We start from the raw sequence: 17,634 nt of genomic DNA on the forward strand, positions 1-17,634 counted from the left end.
TGCTCCCCATCAACATCCTGCTGTGGGATCTCTCTTCCCCATCCCCCATCCACCTGTGGGATCTTCCTTCCTCATCCCCCTTCCTCCTGTGGGATCTCTTTTCCCCATCCCCCTTCCTCCTCTGGGATCTCTTTTCCCCATCCCCCTTCCTCCTGTGGGATCTCTCTTCCCCATCCCCTTTCCTCCTGAGGGATCTCTCTTCCCCATCCCGCTTCCTCCTGTGGGATCTCTCTGCCCCATCCCCCTTCCTCCTGTGGGATCTCTTTTCCCCATCCTCTTACTCCTGCGGGGCCTTGTTTCGAATACCTGCCACTTCCTGTCGGATCGCTCTTTGGCATGCCCCATTGTCCTGTGTAATTTCTCTTCCCCATCCCCCTTCCTCCTGTGAGATTTCTCTTCCCAATCCCACATTCTCCTGTGGGAACTGTCTTCCACATCCCTCCTCCTCCTGGCAGATCTCTCAACCCCATCCCCCTTCATCCTGGTTAATCCCTCTCTCTCCTTCCCCCTTCCTCCGATGGGATCTCTCTTCGCCATCCCCTTCCTCCTGTGGGATCTCTCTTCCCCATCCCCCTTCCTCCTGTGGGATCTCTTTTCCCCATCCCCCTTCCTCCTGTGGTTTCCCTAATCCCCATCCCCCTTCATCCTGTGGGATCTCTCTTTCACACCCCCCTCCTCCTGCGGGACATCTCTTCCACATCCCTCCTCCTGGCCGATCTCTCAACCCCTTCCCCCTTCATCCTGTTTAATCCCTCTCTCTTCTCTCCCCTTCCTCCCATGGGACCTCCCTTCACCATCCCCTTCTTCCTGTGGGATCTCTCTTCGCCATCCCCCTTACTCCTGTGGGGTCTCTCTTCCCCTTCCCACATCCTCCTGTGGAACATCCCTTCCCCATCTCCCTCCTGTGAGATCTCTCTTCCCCATCCCCCTTACTCCTGTGGGGTCTCTCTTCCCCATCCCCTTTCCTCCGGTGGGGTCTCTCTTCCCCATCCCCCTTCCTCCTGTGGGATCTCTCTTCCCCATACCCCTTCCTCCGGTGGGATCGCTTTTCCCCATCCCCCTTCCTCCTGTGGGGTCTTTCTTCCCCATCCCCCTTCCTCCTGTGGGATCTCTCTACCCCATCCCCTTTCACCCTGCGAGTTCTCTCTTCCCCTTCCCACATCCTCCTGTGGGGTCTCTTTCCCCATCTCCCTCCTGTGAGATCTCTCTTCCCCATCCCCCTTACTCCTGTGGGGTCTCCTTCCCCATCCCCTTTCCTCCGGTGGGGTCTCTCTTCCCCATCCCCCTTCCTCCTGTGGGATCTCTCTTCACCATCCCCCTTCATCCTGTGAGGTCTCTCTTCCCCATCCCCCTTCCTCCTGTGGGATCTCTCTTCCCTATCCCCCTTCCTCCTGTGGGATCTCTCTCCCCCATCCCCCTTCCTCCTGTGGGGTCTCTCTTCCCCATCCCCCTTCCTGCTGTGGGATCTCTCTTCCCCATCCCCTTTCACCCTGCGAGTTCTCTCTTCCCCTTCCCACATCCTCCTGTGGGACATCCCTTCCCCATCTCCCTCCTGTGAGATCTCTCTTCCCCATCCCCCTTACTCCTGTGGGGTCTCTCTTCCCCATCCCCTTTCCTCCGGTGGGGTCTCTCTTCCCCATCCCCCTTCCTCCTGTGGGATCGCTTTTCCCCATCCCCCTTCCTCCTGTGGGGTCTCTCTTCCCCATCCCCCTTCCTCCTGTGGCATCTCTCTTCCCCATCCCCCTTCCTCCGGTGGGATCGCTTTTCCCCATCCCCCTTCCTCCTGTGGGGTCTCTCTTCCCCATCCCCCTTCCTCCTGTGGGATCTCTCTTCCCCATCCCCCTTCCTGCGGTGGGATCACTTTTCCCCATCCCCCTTCCTCCTGTGGGGTCTCTCTTCCCCATCCCCCTTCATCCTGTGAGGTATCTCTTCCCCATTCCCCTTCCTCCTGTGGGATCTCTCTTCCCCATCCCCCTTCCTCCTGTGGGATCTCTCTTCCCCATCCCCCTTCCTCCGGTGGGATCACTCTTCCCCATCCCTCTTCCTCTGGTGGGATCGCTTTTCACCAACCCCCTTCCTACCGTGGGGTCTCTCTTCCCCATTCCCCTTCCTCCTGTGGGATCTCTCTTCCCCATCCCCCTTCCTCCTGTGGGATCTCTCTTCCCCATCCCCCTTCCTCCGGTGGGATCGCTTTTCCCCATCCCCCTTCCTCCTGTGGGGTCTCTCTTCCCCATCCCCCTTCCTCCTGTGGGATCTCTCTTCCCCATCCCCCTTCCTCCGGTGGGATCGCTTTTCCCCATCCCCCTTCCTCCTGTGTGGTCTCTCTTCCCCATCCCCCTTCGTCCTGTGAGGTCTCTCTTCCCCATCCCCCTTCCTCCTGTGAGATCTCTCTTCCCCATCCCCTTCCTCCTGTGGGATCTCTCTTCCCCATCCCCCTTCCTCCGGTGGGATCGCTTTTCCCCATCCCCCTTCCTCCTGTGTGGTCTCTCTTCCCCATCCCCCTTCGTCCTGTGAGGTCTCTCTTCCCCATCCCCCTTCCTCCTGTGAGATCGCTTTTCCCCATCCCCTTCCTCCTGTGGGATATCTCTTCCCCATCCCCCTTCCTCCGGTGGGATCGCTTTACCCCATCCCCTTCCTCCTGTGGGATATCTCTTCCCCATCCCCCTTCCTCCGGTGGGATCGCTTTTCCCCATCCCCCTTCCTCCTGTGTGGTCTCTCTTCCCCATCCCCGTTCGTCCTGTGAGGTCTCTCTTCCCCATCCCCCTTCCTCCTGTGGGATCTCTCTTCCCCATCCCCCTTCCTCCTGTGGGATCTCTCTTCCCCACTCCTATTCCTCCTGTGGTTCCTCTGTTCCATGTCCCCACTTCCTGAGGTATCTCTCCTAGTCATCCGCCATCCTCCTGTATGATCTCTCTTCCACGTCCCCCCCCTTCCTATCAGATCTCTCTTCCCCATGCTCCTTCCTTCCTGTGGGATTTATCTTCCCCTCTCCCTTTCTTCCTGTGGGATCTCTTTTCCCCACCCCCCTTCCTGCTATGTAATGTCTCTTTCCTGTCAGATTTATCTTCCCCACCAGCTTTGTTCCTCTGGGTACTCTCTTTCCCATCCTCTTCCTTCTGTTGGACATCTTTTCCACATTCCGCTTCCTCCTCTGGGCTTTCTTCCGCAACAACTTCCTGCTGTTGGATCTCCCTTCCCCATCACCTTCCTTCTGTGGGATCTCTATTCCCCTTCCCCCTTCCTCCTGTGGGATCTCTCTTCCCCATCACCTTCCTCCTGTGGGATCTCTATTCCCCTTCCCCCTTCCTCCTGTTGGATCTCCCTTCCCCATCACTTTCCTCCTGTGGGATCTCTATTCCCCTTCCCCCATCCTCCAGTGGGATCTCTCTTCCCCATCCCCCTTCCTCCTGTGGGATCTCCCTTCCCCATCCCCCATCCTCCAGTGGGATCTCCCTTCCCCATCCACCGTCCTCCTGTGTGATCTCCCTTCCCCATCACCTTCCTCCTGTGGGATCTCTCTTCCCCATCCCCCATCCTCCTATGGGATCTCCCTTCCCCATCACCTTCCTCCTGTGGGATATCTATTCTTCTTCCCCCATCCTCCAGTGGGATCTCTCTTCCCCATCCCCCTTCCTCCTGTGGGATCTCTCTTCCCCATCCCCCATCCTCCAGTGGGATCTCCCTTCCCCATCCCCCGTCCTCCTGTGTGATCTCTCTTCCCCATCTCCCTTCCTCCTATGCGATCTCTCTTCCCCATCCCCCTTCCTCCGGTGGGATCGCTTTTCCCCTTCCTCTTTCCTCCTGTGGGATCTCTCTTCCCCTTCCCACATCCTCCTGTGGGGTCTCTCTTCCCCATTTCCCTTCCGCCTGTGGGAGCTCTCTTCCCATTCGCCCTTACGCCTGAGTGAACTCTCCACCCCACAGCCCTTCATAGAATCATAAAACACCAGCGCACAGAAAACAAGCCATCTGGCCCTTCTGCTCTGTGCCAAAACTTTATTCCGCTTGTCCCAGTCCATAACCCTCCAGACCGCCCCCATCCATGTATCTATCCAATTTATTCTTAAAGCTTAAGAGTGAGTCCACATTTTCCACATCGGATGGCAGCTCGTTCCACACTCTCACCACTCTCTCAGTGAAGATTTTCCCCCGAAACCTTTCCCCTTTCACCCTGAAGCCAAGTCCTCCTGTAATTTATCTCTCCTAATGTATGTGGAAAGAGCCTATTCTCATTTACCCTGTCTATACCCCTCAGAGTTTTGTCAACCTCTTTGAATTCCCCCCGCATTCTTCTGCGCTCCAAGGAATAAAGTCGTAATCTGTTCAATCTTTCCCTGTAACTCAACTCCTGAAGACCCGGCAACATCCTAGTAAATCTTCTTTGCATTCTTTCAACCATACTGATATCCTTCCTATAGTTCAGTGACCAGAACTGCACACAATACTCCAAATTTGACCTCACCAATGTCCTTTACAACCTCACCATAATATTCCAACTCCTATACTCAGTACTTTGACTTATGAATGCCAGGATGCCAAAAGCCTTCTTTACAACCCTGTCTACCTGTGACGCCACTTTCAGGGAATTATGTATCTGAACTCCCAGATCCCTTTGTTCCTCCACACTCCTCAGTGCCCCACCATTTACTGTCTATGTCCTACCTTGATCTGTCTTTCCAAAATGCAACACCTTACACTTGTCTGCAATAAAGTGATGACTGGTGGTGTGCCTCAGGGATCTGTACTGGGTCCAATGTTGTTTGTCATATACATTAATGATCTGGATGATGGAATGGTAAATTGGATTAGTAAGTATGCAGATAGTACTAAGATAGGTGACGTTGTGGATAATGAAGGTTTTCAAAGCTTGTTGTTCAAAGATTTAGGCCAGTTAGAAGAGTGGGCTGAAAGATGGCAGATGGTGTTTAATGTTGATATTTGTGAGGTGATACATTTTGGTAGGAATAATCCAAAAAGGACATTCATGGTAAATGGTAGGGCATTGAGGAATGCAGCAGAACAGAGTGATCTAAGAATAATGGTGCATAGTTCCCTGAAGGTGGAATCTCATGTGGATAGGGTGGTGAAGAAACCTTTTGGTATACTGGCCATTATAAATCAGAGCATTGAGTATAGGAGTTGGGATGTAATGTTAAAATTGTACAAGGCATTAATAAGGCCAAATTTGTAGTATTGTGTACAGTTCTGGTGACCGAATTATAGGAAAGATGTCAACAAAATAGAGAGAGTTCTAAGTAAATTTACTAGAATACTACCTGGGTTTCAGCACCTAATGAATAAGTTAGGTCTTTATTCTTTGGAGCGTAGAAGGTTGAGGGGGGACTTGATAGAGGTATTTAAAATTATGAGGGGGATAGATAGAGTTGACATGGATAGTCTTTTTTCCATTCAGAGTAGGGGAGATTCGAACAAGAGGGAATGAGTTGAGAGTGAAAGGACAAAAGTTTAGGGGTATCACAAGGGAGATCTTCTTTACTCAGAGAGTGGTAGCTGTGTGGAACGAGCTTCCAGTAGAAGTGGTAGAGGCGGGTTCAATTTTGTTATTTTAAAAATATTGGATAGTAATATGGACAGGAAAGGAATGGAATGGGGGGTTATGGGCTGAGTGCCGGTCAGTGGGACTAGGTGAGAGTAAGCGTTCGGCACAGACAAGAAGGGCCGAGATGGCTTGTTTCCGTGCTGTAATTGTTATATGGTTATATGTCATATGTTCTAAATTCCATCTGTCATTTTCTGGCCTATTTTTCCAGTTGGTCCAGATCCCTCTGCAAGCTTTCAAAGCCTTCCTCACTGTCCACAACGCCTCCATCTTAGTGTCATCAGCAAACCTGCTGATCCAATTTATCACATTATCATCTAGATCATTGATATAGACAACAAACAACAATGGTCCCAGCACAGATCCCTGAGACCCACCACTAGTCACAGGCCTCCAGTCTGAGAAGCAATCATCCACTACCACTCTCTATTGTCTCCCACACAGCCAATTCGAATCCAGTGTACAACCTCTCCATGGATACCTACTGTCTGAACCTTCTGAACTGACCTTTTATGTGTGGGACCTTGTCAAAGGCCTTACTAAAGTTCATGCAGACAACATCCACAGCCTTTCCTTCATATGCATTCTTGGTAACCTCCTCGAAAAACACTACAAGATTCATTAAACTTGATCTACCACACACAAAGCCATGTTGACTATCTTTTATCAGCCCTTGGCTGTCCAAATCCTTGTATATCCGATCTCTCAGAACACCTTCTGATAACTTACCTACTAGTGATGTCAGGCTTACTGGCCTGTAATTACCTGGTGTACTTTTGGAGCCTTTTTCAAACAACAGAACTACATGAACTACCCTCCAATCCTCCGGCACCGCACCCGTGGCTGAGGACATTTTAAATATTTCTGCCAGGGCCCCTGCAATTTCTACACTAGTCTCTCTCAAGGTCCGAGGAGATATCATGTCAGGCCCGGGGGATTTATCGACCTTTACTCACTGTTATGCAGCAAGCAGCTCCTCCTCTTTAATCTCTATATGTTCCATGACACTACTGTTTGTTTGCCTTAATTCCATATCCGCTATGCCAGTTTCCTGTGTAAACACTGACGCAAAAAACCTGTTTATGATCTCCCCCATCTCGTGAGGCTCCGCACATAGACGACCACTCTGATCTTCTAGGCGACCAATTTTGTCCTTTACTATCCTTTTACTCTCAATATACTTGAAGAAACCCTTTGGGTTTACCTTCACATTATCTGCCAAAGCAACCTCATGTCTTCTTTTTGTCTTCCTGATTTCCTTCTTTAGTATTCCCTTACATTTTCTATACTCTTCAAGTATCTCATTTGTTCCTTGTTGCCTATACCTGCGAAACACCTACTTAACCAGATCACCAATATCACTTGTAAACCAAGGTTCCCTATGCCTGTTAACTTTGCCTTTAATCCTGGCAGGAACATGCAAACTCTGCACTCTCAAAATTTCACCCTTGAAGGCGTTCCACTTACTGAACACATCCTTGCCAGAAAACAACTTATCCCAACCCACTCTTCCCAGATCCTCTCTCATTTCCACAAAATTGGCCCTTCTCCAATTCAGAACCTTAACTGGTGGACCAGTCCTATCCTTATCCATAATTATCTTGAAACTAATGACATTATGGTCACTGGACCCAAAATGTTTGCTTACATATACTTCTGTCACCTGACCTGTCTGGTTCGCTAATAGGAGATCAGGTACTGCACCCTCTCTCGTTGGTACCTCAATATATTGATTTAGAAAACTTTCCTGAACACATTTGACAAACTCCACGCCATCTAACCCTTTCTCAGAGTGGGAGTCCCCGTCAATATGTGGAAATTTAAAATCCTCTACGATTACAACTTTCTGTTTCTTACATCGGTCTGCTAACTCTCTACAGATTTGCTCCTCCAATTCTCTCTGTCTATTGGGCGGTCTATAATACAACCCTATTCGTGTGGTCGCACTTTCCCCGTTCCTCAGCTCCACCCATATGGCCTCTGTAGACGAGCCCTCCGGGCTGTCCCGTCTACGCACAGCTGTGATATTCTCCCTGACTAGTAATGCCACTCCTCCCCCTTTCATCCTTCACCCCTATCACGTCTGAAACAACGGAAACCCAGAACATGAAGCTGGCGCTTTTAAGGAATATAAAAGTGGATAAATCTCCGGAGCCTGACAGGATATTCTCTAGGACCATGAGGGACGTTAGTGTAGAAAGAGCAGGGGCTCTGACAGAAATATATCAAATGTTATTAGAAACGGGGATGGTGCCGGAGGATTGGCATATTGCTCATGTGGTTCCATTGTTTAAAAAGGGTTCCCAGAGTAAACCTAGCAATTATAGGCCTGCCAGTTTGACGTCAGTGGTGGGTAAATTAATGGAAGGTATTCTTAGAGATGGTATATATAATTATCTGGATAGACAGGGTCTGATTAGGAAAAGTCATCATGGATTTGTGCGTGAAAGGTCATGTTTGACATACCTTATTGAATTTTTTGAAGAGGTTACGAGTAAAGTTGACGAGGGTAAAGCAGTGGATGTTGTCTATATGGACTTCATTAAGTCCCTTAACAAGGTTCCGCACAGAAGGTTAATAAGGAAGATTTGATCGTTAGGTATTAATACTGAAGCAGTAAAATGGATTCAACAGTGTCTGGATGGGAGATGCCAGAGAGTAGTGGTGGATAACTGTCAGGTTGGAGGCCGGTGACAAGTGGTGGGCCTCAGGGATCTGTACTGGGTCTAATGTTGTTTCTCATATACATTAATGATCATGATGATGGGGTGGTAAATTGGATTGGTAAGTATGCAGATGATACTAAGGTAGGTGGCGTTGTGGATAATGAAGTAGGTTTTAAAAGTTTGCAGAGAGATTTAGAACTGTTAGAGGAGTGGGCTGAACGATGGCAGATGGAGTTTAATGCTGATAAGTGTGAGGTACTGCATTTTAGTAGGAATAATCCAAATAGGACATACATGGTAAATTGTAGGGCATTGAAGAATGCAGTAGAACAGGGTGATCTAGGAATAATGGTGCATAGTTCCCTGAAGGTGGAATCTCATGTGGATAGGGTGGTGAAGAAAGCTTTTGGTATGTTGGCCTTTATAAATCAGAGCATTGAGTATAGGAGTTGGGATGTAATGTTAAAATTCTACAAGGCATTGGTAAGGCCAAATTTGGAGTATTGTGTACAGTTCTGGTCACCGAATTATAGGAAAGATGTCAATAAAATAGAGAGAGTACAGAGAAGATTTACTAGAATGTTACCTGGGTTTCAGCACCTAAGTTACACAGAAAGATTGAACAAGTTAGGTCTTTATTCTTTGGAGCATAGAAGGTTGAGGGGGGACGATAGAGGTATTTAAACTTATGAGGGAGATAGATAGAGTTGATGTGGATAGGCTTTTTCCATTGAGAATAGTGGAGATTCAAACAAGAGGACATCAGTTGAGAGTTAGGGGGCAAACATTTAAGGGTAATATAACGGGTAATTTCTTTACTCAGAGAGTGGTCGCTGTGTGGAGCGAGCTTCCAGTAGAAGTGGTAGAGGCAGGTTCAGTATTGTCATTTAAAGTAAAATTGCATAGGTATATGGACAGGAAAGGAATGGAGGGTTATGGGCTGAGTACGGGTCAGTGGGACTAGGTGAGTGTAAGCATTCGGCACGGACTAGAAGGGCCGAAATGGCCTGTTTCCGTGCTGTAATTGTTATATGTTTATATAGTTATTAGTCCTGCCCCTCCTGCAACCAAGTCTTACTAATAGCAATGATGTCGATATGATCATGTTCCAATCCACGACCTAAACTCATCTGCCTTACCTACAATACTCCTCGTATGGAAATAGATGTACCTGAGAACATTTCTATCATGTACAAACATTTGATATCTGTCTATACAAGCAGTCCTCACATGACCCGTATCCTCCTCCACATCACTATCAGCTCTAACACACTGCACCCTCCGCTTACAATCTGGTTTAAAACCCCCTGAGCAGAACTTGCCTAACCTACCGGCAAGGATGTTAGTCCCCTCCAGTTCAGGTGCAAACTGTCCAATTCGAACTGGCCGCACCTCTTCTGGAAGAAAGCCCAATTGTCCAGAAACATGAACCCCTCCCTCATGCACCATCCCCTCAGCCACGTATTTAGCTGCATTATCTTCCTATTTCTAGCCTCACTAGCACGGGGCATGGGTAGCAATCTACCTGTGAGATCTCCCTTCCCCTTCGACCTTCCTCCTGTGCAATGTCCCTTCCCCGTCCCCCTTCCTCCTGTGGGATGTCCCTTCCCTGTCCCCCTTCCTCCTGTGGGATCTCTCTTCCCCATCCCCCTTCCTCCTGTGGGATCTCACTTCCCCATCCCCCTTCCTCCTGTGGGATCTCTCTTCCCCGTCCCCCTTCCTCCTGTGGGATCTCACTTCCCCATCCCCCCTCCTCCTGTGGGATCTCTCTTCCCCGTCCCCCTTCCACCTGTGGGATCTCCCTTCCCCATCCCCCTTCCTCCTGTGGGATCTCTATTCCCCATCCACCTTTCTTCTGTGGGGCTTCTGTTGTCATACCCCACCCTTCTTGTGGGTCTCCCTTCCACATCTTCCTTCCTCTTCAGGGATCTATCACTTCCCCTTCCCCCTTCCACATGTGGGATCTCTCTACCACATCCCCCCTCCTGTGGGATCTCTCTTCCCCATCCCCCTTCCTCCTGTGGGATCTCTCTTCCCCATCTCCCTTCCTCCTGTGGGATCTCTCTCCCCCATCCCCCTTCATCCTATGGGATCCCTCTCCCCCATTCCCCTTCCTCCTGCGGGATCTCTCTCCCCCATCCCCCACTCTTCTTGTGGGATCTCTCTTCCCCATCCCTTTAGCTCGGGTGGGTCTATTTCACTGTGTCCCATTGACATTTCTGCTTTTCTGTCAGGAACATTTTGTTTAGCCATCGGGGAATGGGACAGAATATGTGGAGTTTACAGAGTCACACCGACAGACTAAATTACCGACATTTGGTGAATACGCTGGAGCTGGTCAGTGAGGGACATTGATAGTGATGGGAACTCCGATCAGTGATTTACTGAAGGGTTTAATGTTTCCAGAAATATCCAAGTGAGAGAAATTTCCCTAGACCCACGGTTTGAATCACTTTGTTCATCAATCTGTCTCTTTGTGTTTAGATTTGGGGGGAATGACCTGGGAGATTCAGGAGTGAAACTGGTGTCTGCGGCTCTGAGGAACCCGGAGTGTAAAATACAGCAACTGGTGTAAGTACCAGACTGTGGGAGATTGTGTTTACAGTCACTGGGTGTCTGACACTGAACATTAATGTGATCAGTAGAAACAAAGAAACATAGAAAATCTACAGCACAATACAGGCCCTTCGGCCCACAACGCTGTGCCGAACATGTTTCTACTTTAGAATTACCTCAGTTTTACCCATAGCCCTCCATGTTTCTAAGCTCCATGTAGCCTTCCTGGAGTTAAAAGATCCGATCGTTTCCGTCTCCACCACCGCCGCCAGCAGCCCATTCCACGCACTCACCACTCTCTGTGTAAAAAAACTTACCCCTGACATCTCCTCTGTACCTACTTCCAAGCACCTTAAAACTATGCCCTCTCATGTTAGCCAGTTCAGCCCAGGGGAAAAGCCTCTGACTATCTACATGATCAATGCCTCTCATTATCATGTACATCTCTACCAAATCACCTCTCATCCTCCGTCACTCCAAGAGAAAAGGCCAAGTTCACTCAACCTATTCTCATAAGGCGTGCACCACAATCCAGGCAACATCCTTGTAAATCTCCTCTGCACCCTTTCTATGGTTTCCACGTCCTTCCTATAGTGAGGCGACCAGAATTGAGCACAGTATTCCAAGTAGGGTCTGACCAGGGTCCTGTATAGCTGCAACATATAACCATATAACAATTACAGCACGGAAACAGGCCATCTCAGCCCTTCTAGTCTGTGCCGAACGCTTACTCTCACCTAGTCCCACTGACCGGCACTCAGCCCATAATCCTCCTTTCCTTTCCTGTCCATATACCTATCCAATTTTACTTTAAATGACAATACCCAACCTGCCTCTACCACTTCTACTGGAAGCTCGCTCCACACAGCTACCACTCTCTGAGTAAAGAAATTCCCCCTCGTGTTACCCTTAAACTTTTGCCTCCTAACTCTCAAATCATGTCCTTTTGTTTGAATCTCCCCTACTCTCAATGGAAAAAGTCTATCCACGTCAACTCGATCTATCCCCCCTCATAATCTCTCAACTGTTAAACATTACCTCTCGATTCTTAAACTCAATCCCACGACTGATGAAGGCTAATACACTGTACGCCCTTTTAACTACAGAGTCAACCTGCATAGCATCTTTGAGTGTCCTATGTTCTCGGACCCCAAGATCCCTCTGATCCTCCACACTGCTAAGAGTCTTACCATTAATATTATATTCTGCCATCATATTTGACCTACCAAAGTAAACCACTTCACACTTATTTGGGTTGAACTCCATCTGCCACTTCTCAGCCCAGTTTTGCATCCTATCAATGTCCCATTGTAAACTCTGACAGCCCTCCACACTATTCACAACACCCCCAAGCTTTGTGTCATCATCATATTTACTAACCCTACCCTCCACTTCCTCATCCAGGTCATTTATAAAAATCACAAAGACTTGGGGTCCCAGAACAGATCCCTGAGGCACTCCACTGGTCACCGGCCTCCATGCAGAATATGACCCGTCTACAACCACTCTTTGCCTTCTGTGGGCAAGCCAGTTCTGGATCCACAAAGCAATGTCCCCTTGGATCCCATGCCTCCTTACTTTCTCAATAAGTCTTGCATGGTGTACCTTATCAAATGCCTTGCTGAAATCAATATACACTGCATCTTCTTCCTTCCTTCATCAATGTGTTTAGTCACATCCTCAACAAAAGCATTCAGACTCGTAAGGCACAACCTGCCTTTGACAAAGCCATGCTGACTATTCCTAATCATATTTTGCCTCTCCAGCTGTTCATAAATCCTACCTCTCAGGATCTTCTCCATCAACTTACCAACCACTGAAGTAAGACTCACTGGTCTATAATTTCCTGGGCTAACCCTACTCCCTTTCTTGAATAAGTGAACGACATTCGCAACCCTCCAATCCTCCGGAAACTCTCATGTCCTCATTGATGATGCAAAGATCATCGCCAGAGGCTCAGCAATCTCTTCCCTCGCTTCCAACAGTCGCCTGGTGTACACCTTTTCCGGTCGCGGTGACTTATCCAACTTGATACTTTCCAAAAGCTCCACCACATATTTCTTAATATCTACATTCTCAAACTTTTCAGTCCACTGCAAGTCATCCCTACAATTGCCAAGATCCTTTTCCATCATGAATACTGAAGCAAATGGTTCATTAAATATCTCCGCTATTTCCTCCGGTTCAATACGCTCTTTTCCATTGTCACACTTGATTCGTCCTATTCTGTCACGTCTTATCCTCTTGCTCTTCACATACTTGCAGAATGCTTTAGGGTTTTCCTTAATCCTGTCCGCCAAGGCCTTCTCATGGCCCCTTCCAGCTCTCCTGATTTCATTCTTAAGCTCCTTCCTGCTAGCCTTATAATCTTCCAGATTCATATCACTACCTCGTTTTTGAACCTTTTGTAAGCTCTTCTTTTCTTCTTGACTAGATTTACAACAGCCTTTGTACATCACAGATCTTGTCCCCTACCATCCTTTCCATGTCTCATTGGAACGCACCTTCTCAGAACCCCATGTAAATATCCCTTGAACATTTTCTACATTGCTTTGGTACTATTCTCTGACAACATCTGTTTCCAATTCATGCTTACAAGTTCCAACCTGATAGCCCCATAGTTCCCCTTTCTCCAATTAAAGGTTTCCCTAACTTAACTGACCCATACCTCTCTAAAGGTGTGGTAAAAGAGACAAAATTGTGATCACTATCTCCAAAATGCTCTCCCACTGAGAGACCTGACACCTGACCAGGTTCATTTCCCAATAGCAGATCAAGTATAACCTCTCCTCTTGTAGGCTTATCTACATATTGTGTCAGAAAACCTTCCTGAACACACCTAACAAACTCCGCTCCATCTAAACCCCTCACTCTAGGGAGATACCAATCAATATTTGGGAAATTAAAATCTCACACCTCAACAACCCTGTTATTAAAACTCCTTTCCAGAATCTGTCTCCCTATCTGCTCCTCGATGTCCCTGTTACTGTTGGGTGGTCTATACAAAACACCCAGTAGTGTTATTGACCCCTTCCTGTTCCTAACTTCCACCCAGAGATGCCGTAGTGTCCTCCTTTTCTGTAGCCATGACACTATCTCTGATCAACAGTGCCACGTCCCCACCTCTTTTGCCTCCCTCCCTGTCCTTTCTGAAACAATTAAATCCTGGCACTCGAAGTAACCATTCCTGCCCCTGCACCATCCTAGTCTCTGTAATGGCCACCACATCATAGCTCCGAGAGCTGATCCACGCTCTAAGCTCATCCGTTTTATTCATCATACTCCTTGCATTAAAATGGAGACATCTCAAACCATCGGACTGAGTGCCTCCCTTCTCTATCACCCGCGTATCCTCCCTTTCACACTGTCTCCAAATTCTCTCTATTTGTGAGCCAACCTCCCTCTCCTCCATCACATCAATTTGGTTCCCTCCCCCCAGCAATTCTTGTTTAAACTCTCCCCAGTAGCCTTAGCAAACCTTCCTGCCAGGATATTGGTCCTCCAGGGATTCAAATGCAACCCATCCTTTTTGTACAGGTCACACCTGCCACAAAAGAGGTCCCAATGATCCAGAAATCTGAATCCCTGCCTCCTGCTCCAATCCCTCAGTCAATGCGTTTATCCTCCACCTCATCCTAATCTTATTCTCACTGTCACCTGGCACAGGCAGTAATTCCGAGATTACTACCTCTGAGGTCCTGCTTCTCAACTTCCTTCCTAACTCCCTGTAGTCTACTTTCAGGACCTCTTCCCTTTTCCTATGTCACTTGTACCAATATGTACCACGACCTCTGGCTGTTCTCCCTCTCACCGCAGGATATCTTGGACGTGATCAGAAACATCCCATACCCTGGCACCTATGAGGCAAACTACCATCCGAGTTTCCTTCCTGCCACCACAGAATCATTTGTCTGATCCCCTAACTATAGTCCCCTATCTCTGCTGCCTTCCTCTTCCTTTCCCTGCCCTCCTGAGCCACAGGGCCAGACTCTGTGCCAGAGGCACTGACACTGATGCTCCCCAACCCGTAGGCCACCCCCCTCCGGCAGTACTCGAACAGGGGTATTTATTGTCAAGGGGTACAGCCACAGGGGTACTCTCTAGTATCTGCTTATTGCCCTTCCCTCTCCTGACTGTGACCCACTTCCTCAGTCTCCCGTGGCCCCGGTGTGACCACCTGCCTGTAACTCCTCTCTATCACTTCCTTGCTCTCCCTGACCAGACGAAGGTCATCGAGCTGCATCTCCAGTTCCCTAACTCGGTCCCTAAGGAGCTGCAGCTCGACACAACGGGTGCAGATGTTGCCGTCCGGGAGGCTGGGAGTCTCCAGGATCTCCCACATCTGACACCGAGCACAGAAAACCAGCCTCACACACATACTCTCTGTCTGTATTGTAAACAGATAACCTACCTCGCCTCGACCCTTTATCGCCGAAGCCCCGTCGATCCAAAGCCTTCCTACTCTGTCTCCCGCTCCTCTGACGCTCGCTCTGTAAATCTGTCTTCATTTTAAACTCTTCTCGCTCTTCTCACTGGCCGACTTGCACAGTCGTGCTGAAGAAAAAAAATCAGTAATTGTGTTACTGATAAACACTGGGGATTTGTACCGTCTCCTGTCTCTCTGTGTCCTTCACCCTCACTCTCTCTCATCTCCAGGCTGATGGGTGTCGGTCTCACAGATTCTGGTGTCGAGGATCTCGCCTCCGCTCTCAGTACAAACCCATCACTGACGGATCTGGACCTGAGTGTTAATAAATTGGGAGATTCAGGAGTGAAACTGGTGTCTGCGGCTCTGAGGAACCCGGAGTGTAAAATACAGAAACTGCGGTAAGTACCAGACTGTGGGAGATTGTGTTTACAGTCACTGGGTGTCTGACACTGAACATTAATGTGATCAGTAATTGTGTTACTGATAAACACTGGGGATTTGTACCGTCTCCTGTCTCTCTGTGTCCTTCACCCTCACTCTCTCTCATCTCCAGGCTGAGGGATGTCAGTCTCACAGATTCTGGTGCCGAGGATCTCGTCTCCGCTCTCAGTACAAACCCATCACTGACGGATCTGGACCTGAGTGTTAATAAATTGGGAGATTCAGGAGTGAAACTGGTGTCTGCGGCTCTGAGGAACCCGGAGTGTAAAATACAGAAACTGCGGTAAGTACCAGACTGTGGGAGATTGTGTTTACAGTCACTGGGTGTCTGACACTGAACATTAATGTGATCAGTAATGGTGTTACTGATAAACACTGGGGATTTGTACCGTCTCCTGTCTCTCTGTGTCCTTCACCCTCACTCTCTCTCATCTCCAGGCTTGACAAGGTCGGTCTCACAGATTCTGGGGCCGAGGATCTCGTCTCCGCTCTCAGTACAAAACCATCACTGACGGATCTGGACCTGAGTGGTAATAAACTGGGAGATTCAGGAGTGAAACTGGTGTCTGCGGCTCTGATGAACCCGGAGTGTAAAATACAGAAACTGGAGTAAGTACCAGACTGTGGGAGATTGTGTTTACAGTCACTGGGTGTCTGACACTGAACATTAATGTGATCAGTAATGGTGTTACTGATAAACACTGGGGATTTGTACCGTCTCCTGTCTCTCTGTGTCCTTCACCCTCACTCTCTCTCATCTCCAGGCTGAACAATGTCGATCTCACAGATTCTGGTGCCGAGGATCTCGTCTCCGCTCTCAGGACAAACCCATCACTGACGGAGCTGGACCTGAGTTATAATAAACTGGGGGATTCAGGAGTGAAACTGGTGTCTGCAGCTCTGAGGAACCCGGAGTGTAAAATACAGAGACTGTGGTAAGTACCAGACTGTGGGAGATTGTGGTTACAGTCACTGGGTGTCTGACACTGAACATTAATGCGATCAGTAATTGTGTTACTGATAAACACTGGGGATTTGTACCGTCTCCTGTCTCTCTGTGTCCTTCACCCTCACTCTCTCTCATCTCCAGGCTGTACAATGTCGATCTCACAGATTCTGGTGCCGAGGATCTCGCCTCCGCTCTCAGTACAAACCCATCACTGACGGTGCTGAGCCTGGGATTCAACTCTCTGACAGACGGATCTGTCCCCGCTCTCCGCCGCCTCATACTGACCATCCCGAGTCTGGAGCTGATCTGGTGAGTGTTTGTGTTAATGTTCAATGTGATAAAATATCAGCGGATCCGCGGGTTTTCTGGTGATATTTGTCTGTGAGTGTTGTTGAAACATTAACCCCAGTCCCCTGTTACTGACACTGTTGTTTAATCCGTTTATTTCATCTTTATTCTCCCATCTGTTTCAGGCTGTGGGGGAATCGGTTCAGTGAGACCGGGATGAAGGAACTGGGGTCTCTGGAGGAACTCAGACCCGGACTGAAGGTGATCGTGTGAACATCTGAATGTGTGAACATCCCCGCCCGCGGGATGGGGACATTTGGCCGACTCCCCGCCCTCCCCCTTTAACTCCCGCCCTTACCTTTAACGGCCGCGCGCCAGGGCTGATTCCCAACGGTTTTAACGGAACCAACTCGGGCCTCGCGCTGTGTGCGTCGCTCGCAGCGGTCCCGCAGTGACGTGTTTCCGCCTGCTGTCCGGCGGGGCAGCTTCCGCCGGAAGTGCGTGTTCGAGACTCCCCACGTGACACCCCGGGGAATTACTCAGACAGGAAGAGCCCGGGGGTCCGTGGCTCAGTCTGGGACACCGGTGTCCCGGGGTCGGATTATCCCGGGAGAGAATCCTTTTGCTCCCTTTTCTGAGGACGGTGCATTCGGTAGTCTGGCCGATATAATGATGTTAAATTGACAAAGAGAGAGAGAGAGAGAGAGAGAGAGGCAGGGGAGGAGACAGAGGGGTGGAGGGAGAG

At 49.0% G+C, this 17,634-nt stretch overlaps 1 protein-coding gene across 1 annotated transcript in view; it reads left to right on the plus strand.

Moving 5' to 3' along the window:
- The window catches only part of LOC140721711 (NACHT, LRR and PYD domains-containing protein 12-like), a 57,700-nt gene extending 40,538 nt beyond the window's left edge, over positions 1-17,162 (plus strand). The window contains exons 6-12 of the mRNA XM_073036496.1: positions 10,711-10,797; positions 15,439-15,609; positions 15,765-15,935; positions 16,091-16,261; positions 16,417-16,587; positions 16,743-16,910; positions 17,075-17,162. Of these exons, the coding sequence (XP_072892597.1) occupies positions 10,711-10,797; positions 15,439-15,609; positions 15,765-15,935; positions 16,091-16,261; positions 16,417-16,587; positions 16,743-16,910; positions 17,075-17,162 (1,027 nt within the window). The remainder of the gene's footprint in view (positions 1-10,710; positions 10,798-15,438; positions 15,610-15,764; positions 15,936-16,090; positions 16,262-16,416; positions 16,588-16,742; positions 16,911-17,074) is intronic.
- Positions 17,163-17,634: the final 472 nt, after the last annotated feature.

The sequence above is a fragment of the Hemitrygon akajei genome, unplaced genomic scaffold, assembly GCF_048418815.1.
Source record: "Hemitrygon akajei unplaced genomic scaffold, sHemAka1.3 Scf000060, whole genome shotgun sequence".
Taxonomy (NCBI): domain Eukaryota; kingdom Metazoa; phylum Chordata; class Chondrichthyes; order Myliobatiformes; family Dasyatidae; genus Hemitrygon; species Hemitrygon akajei.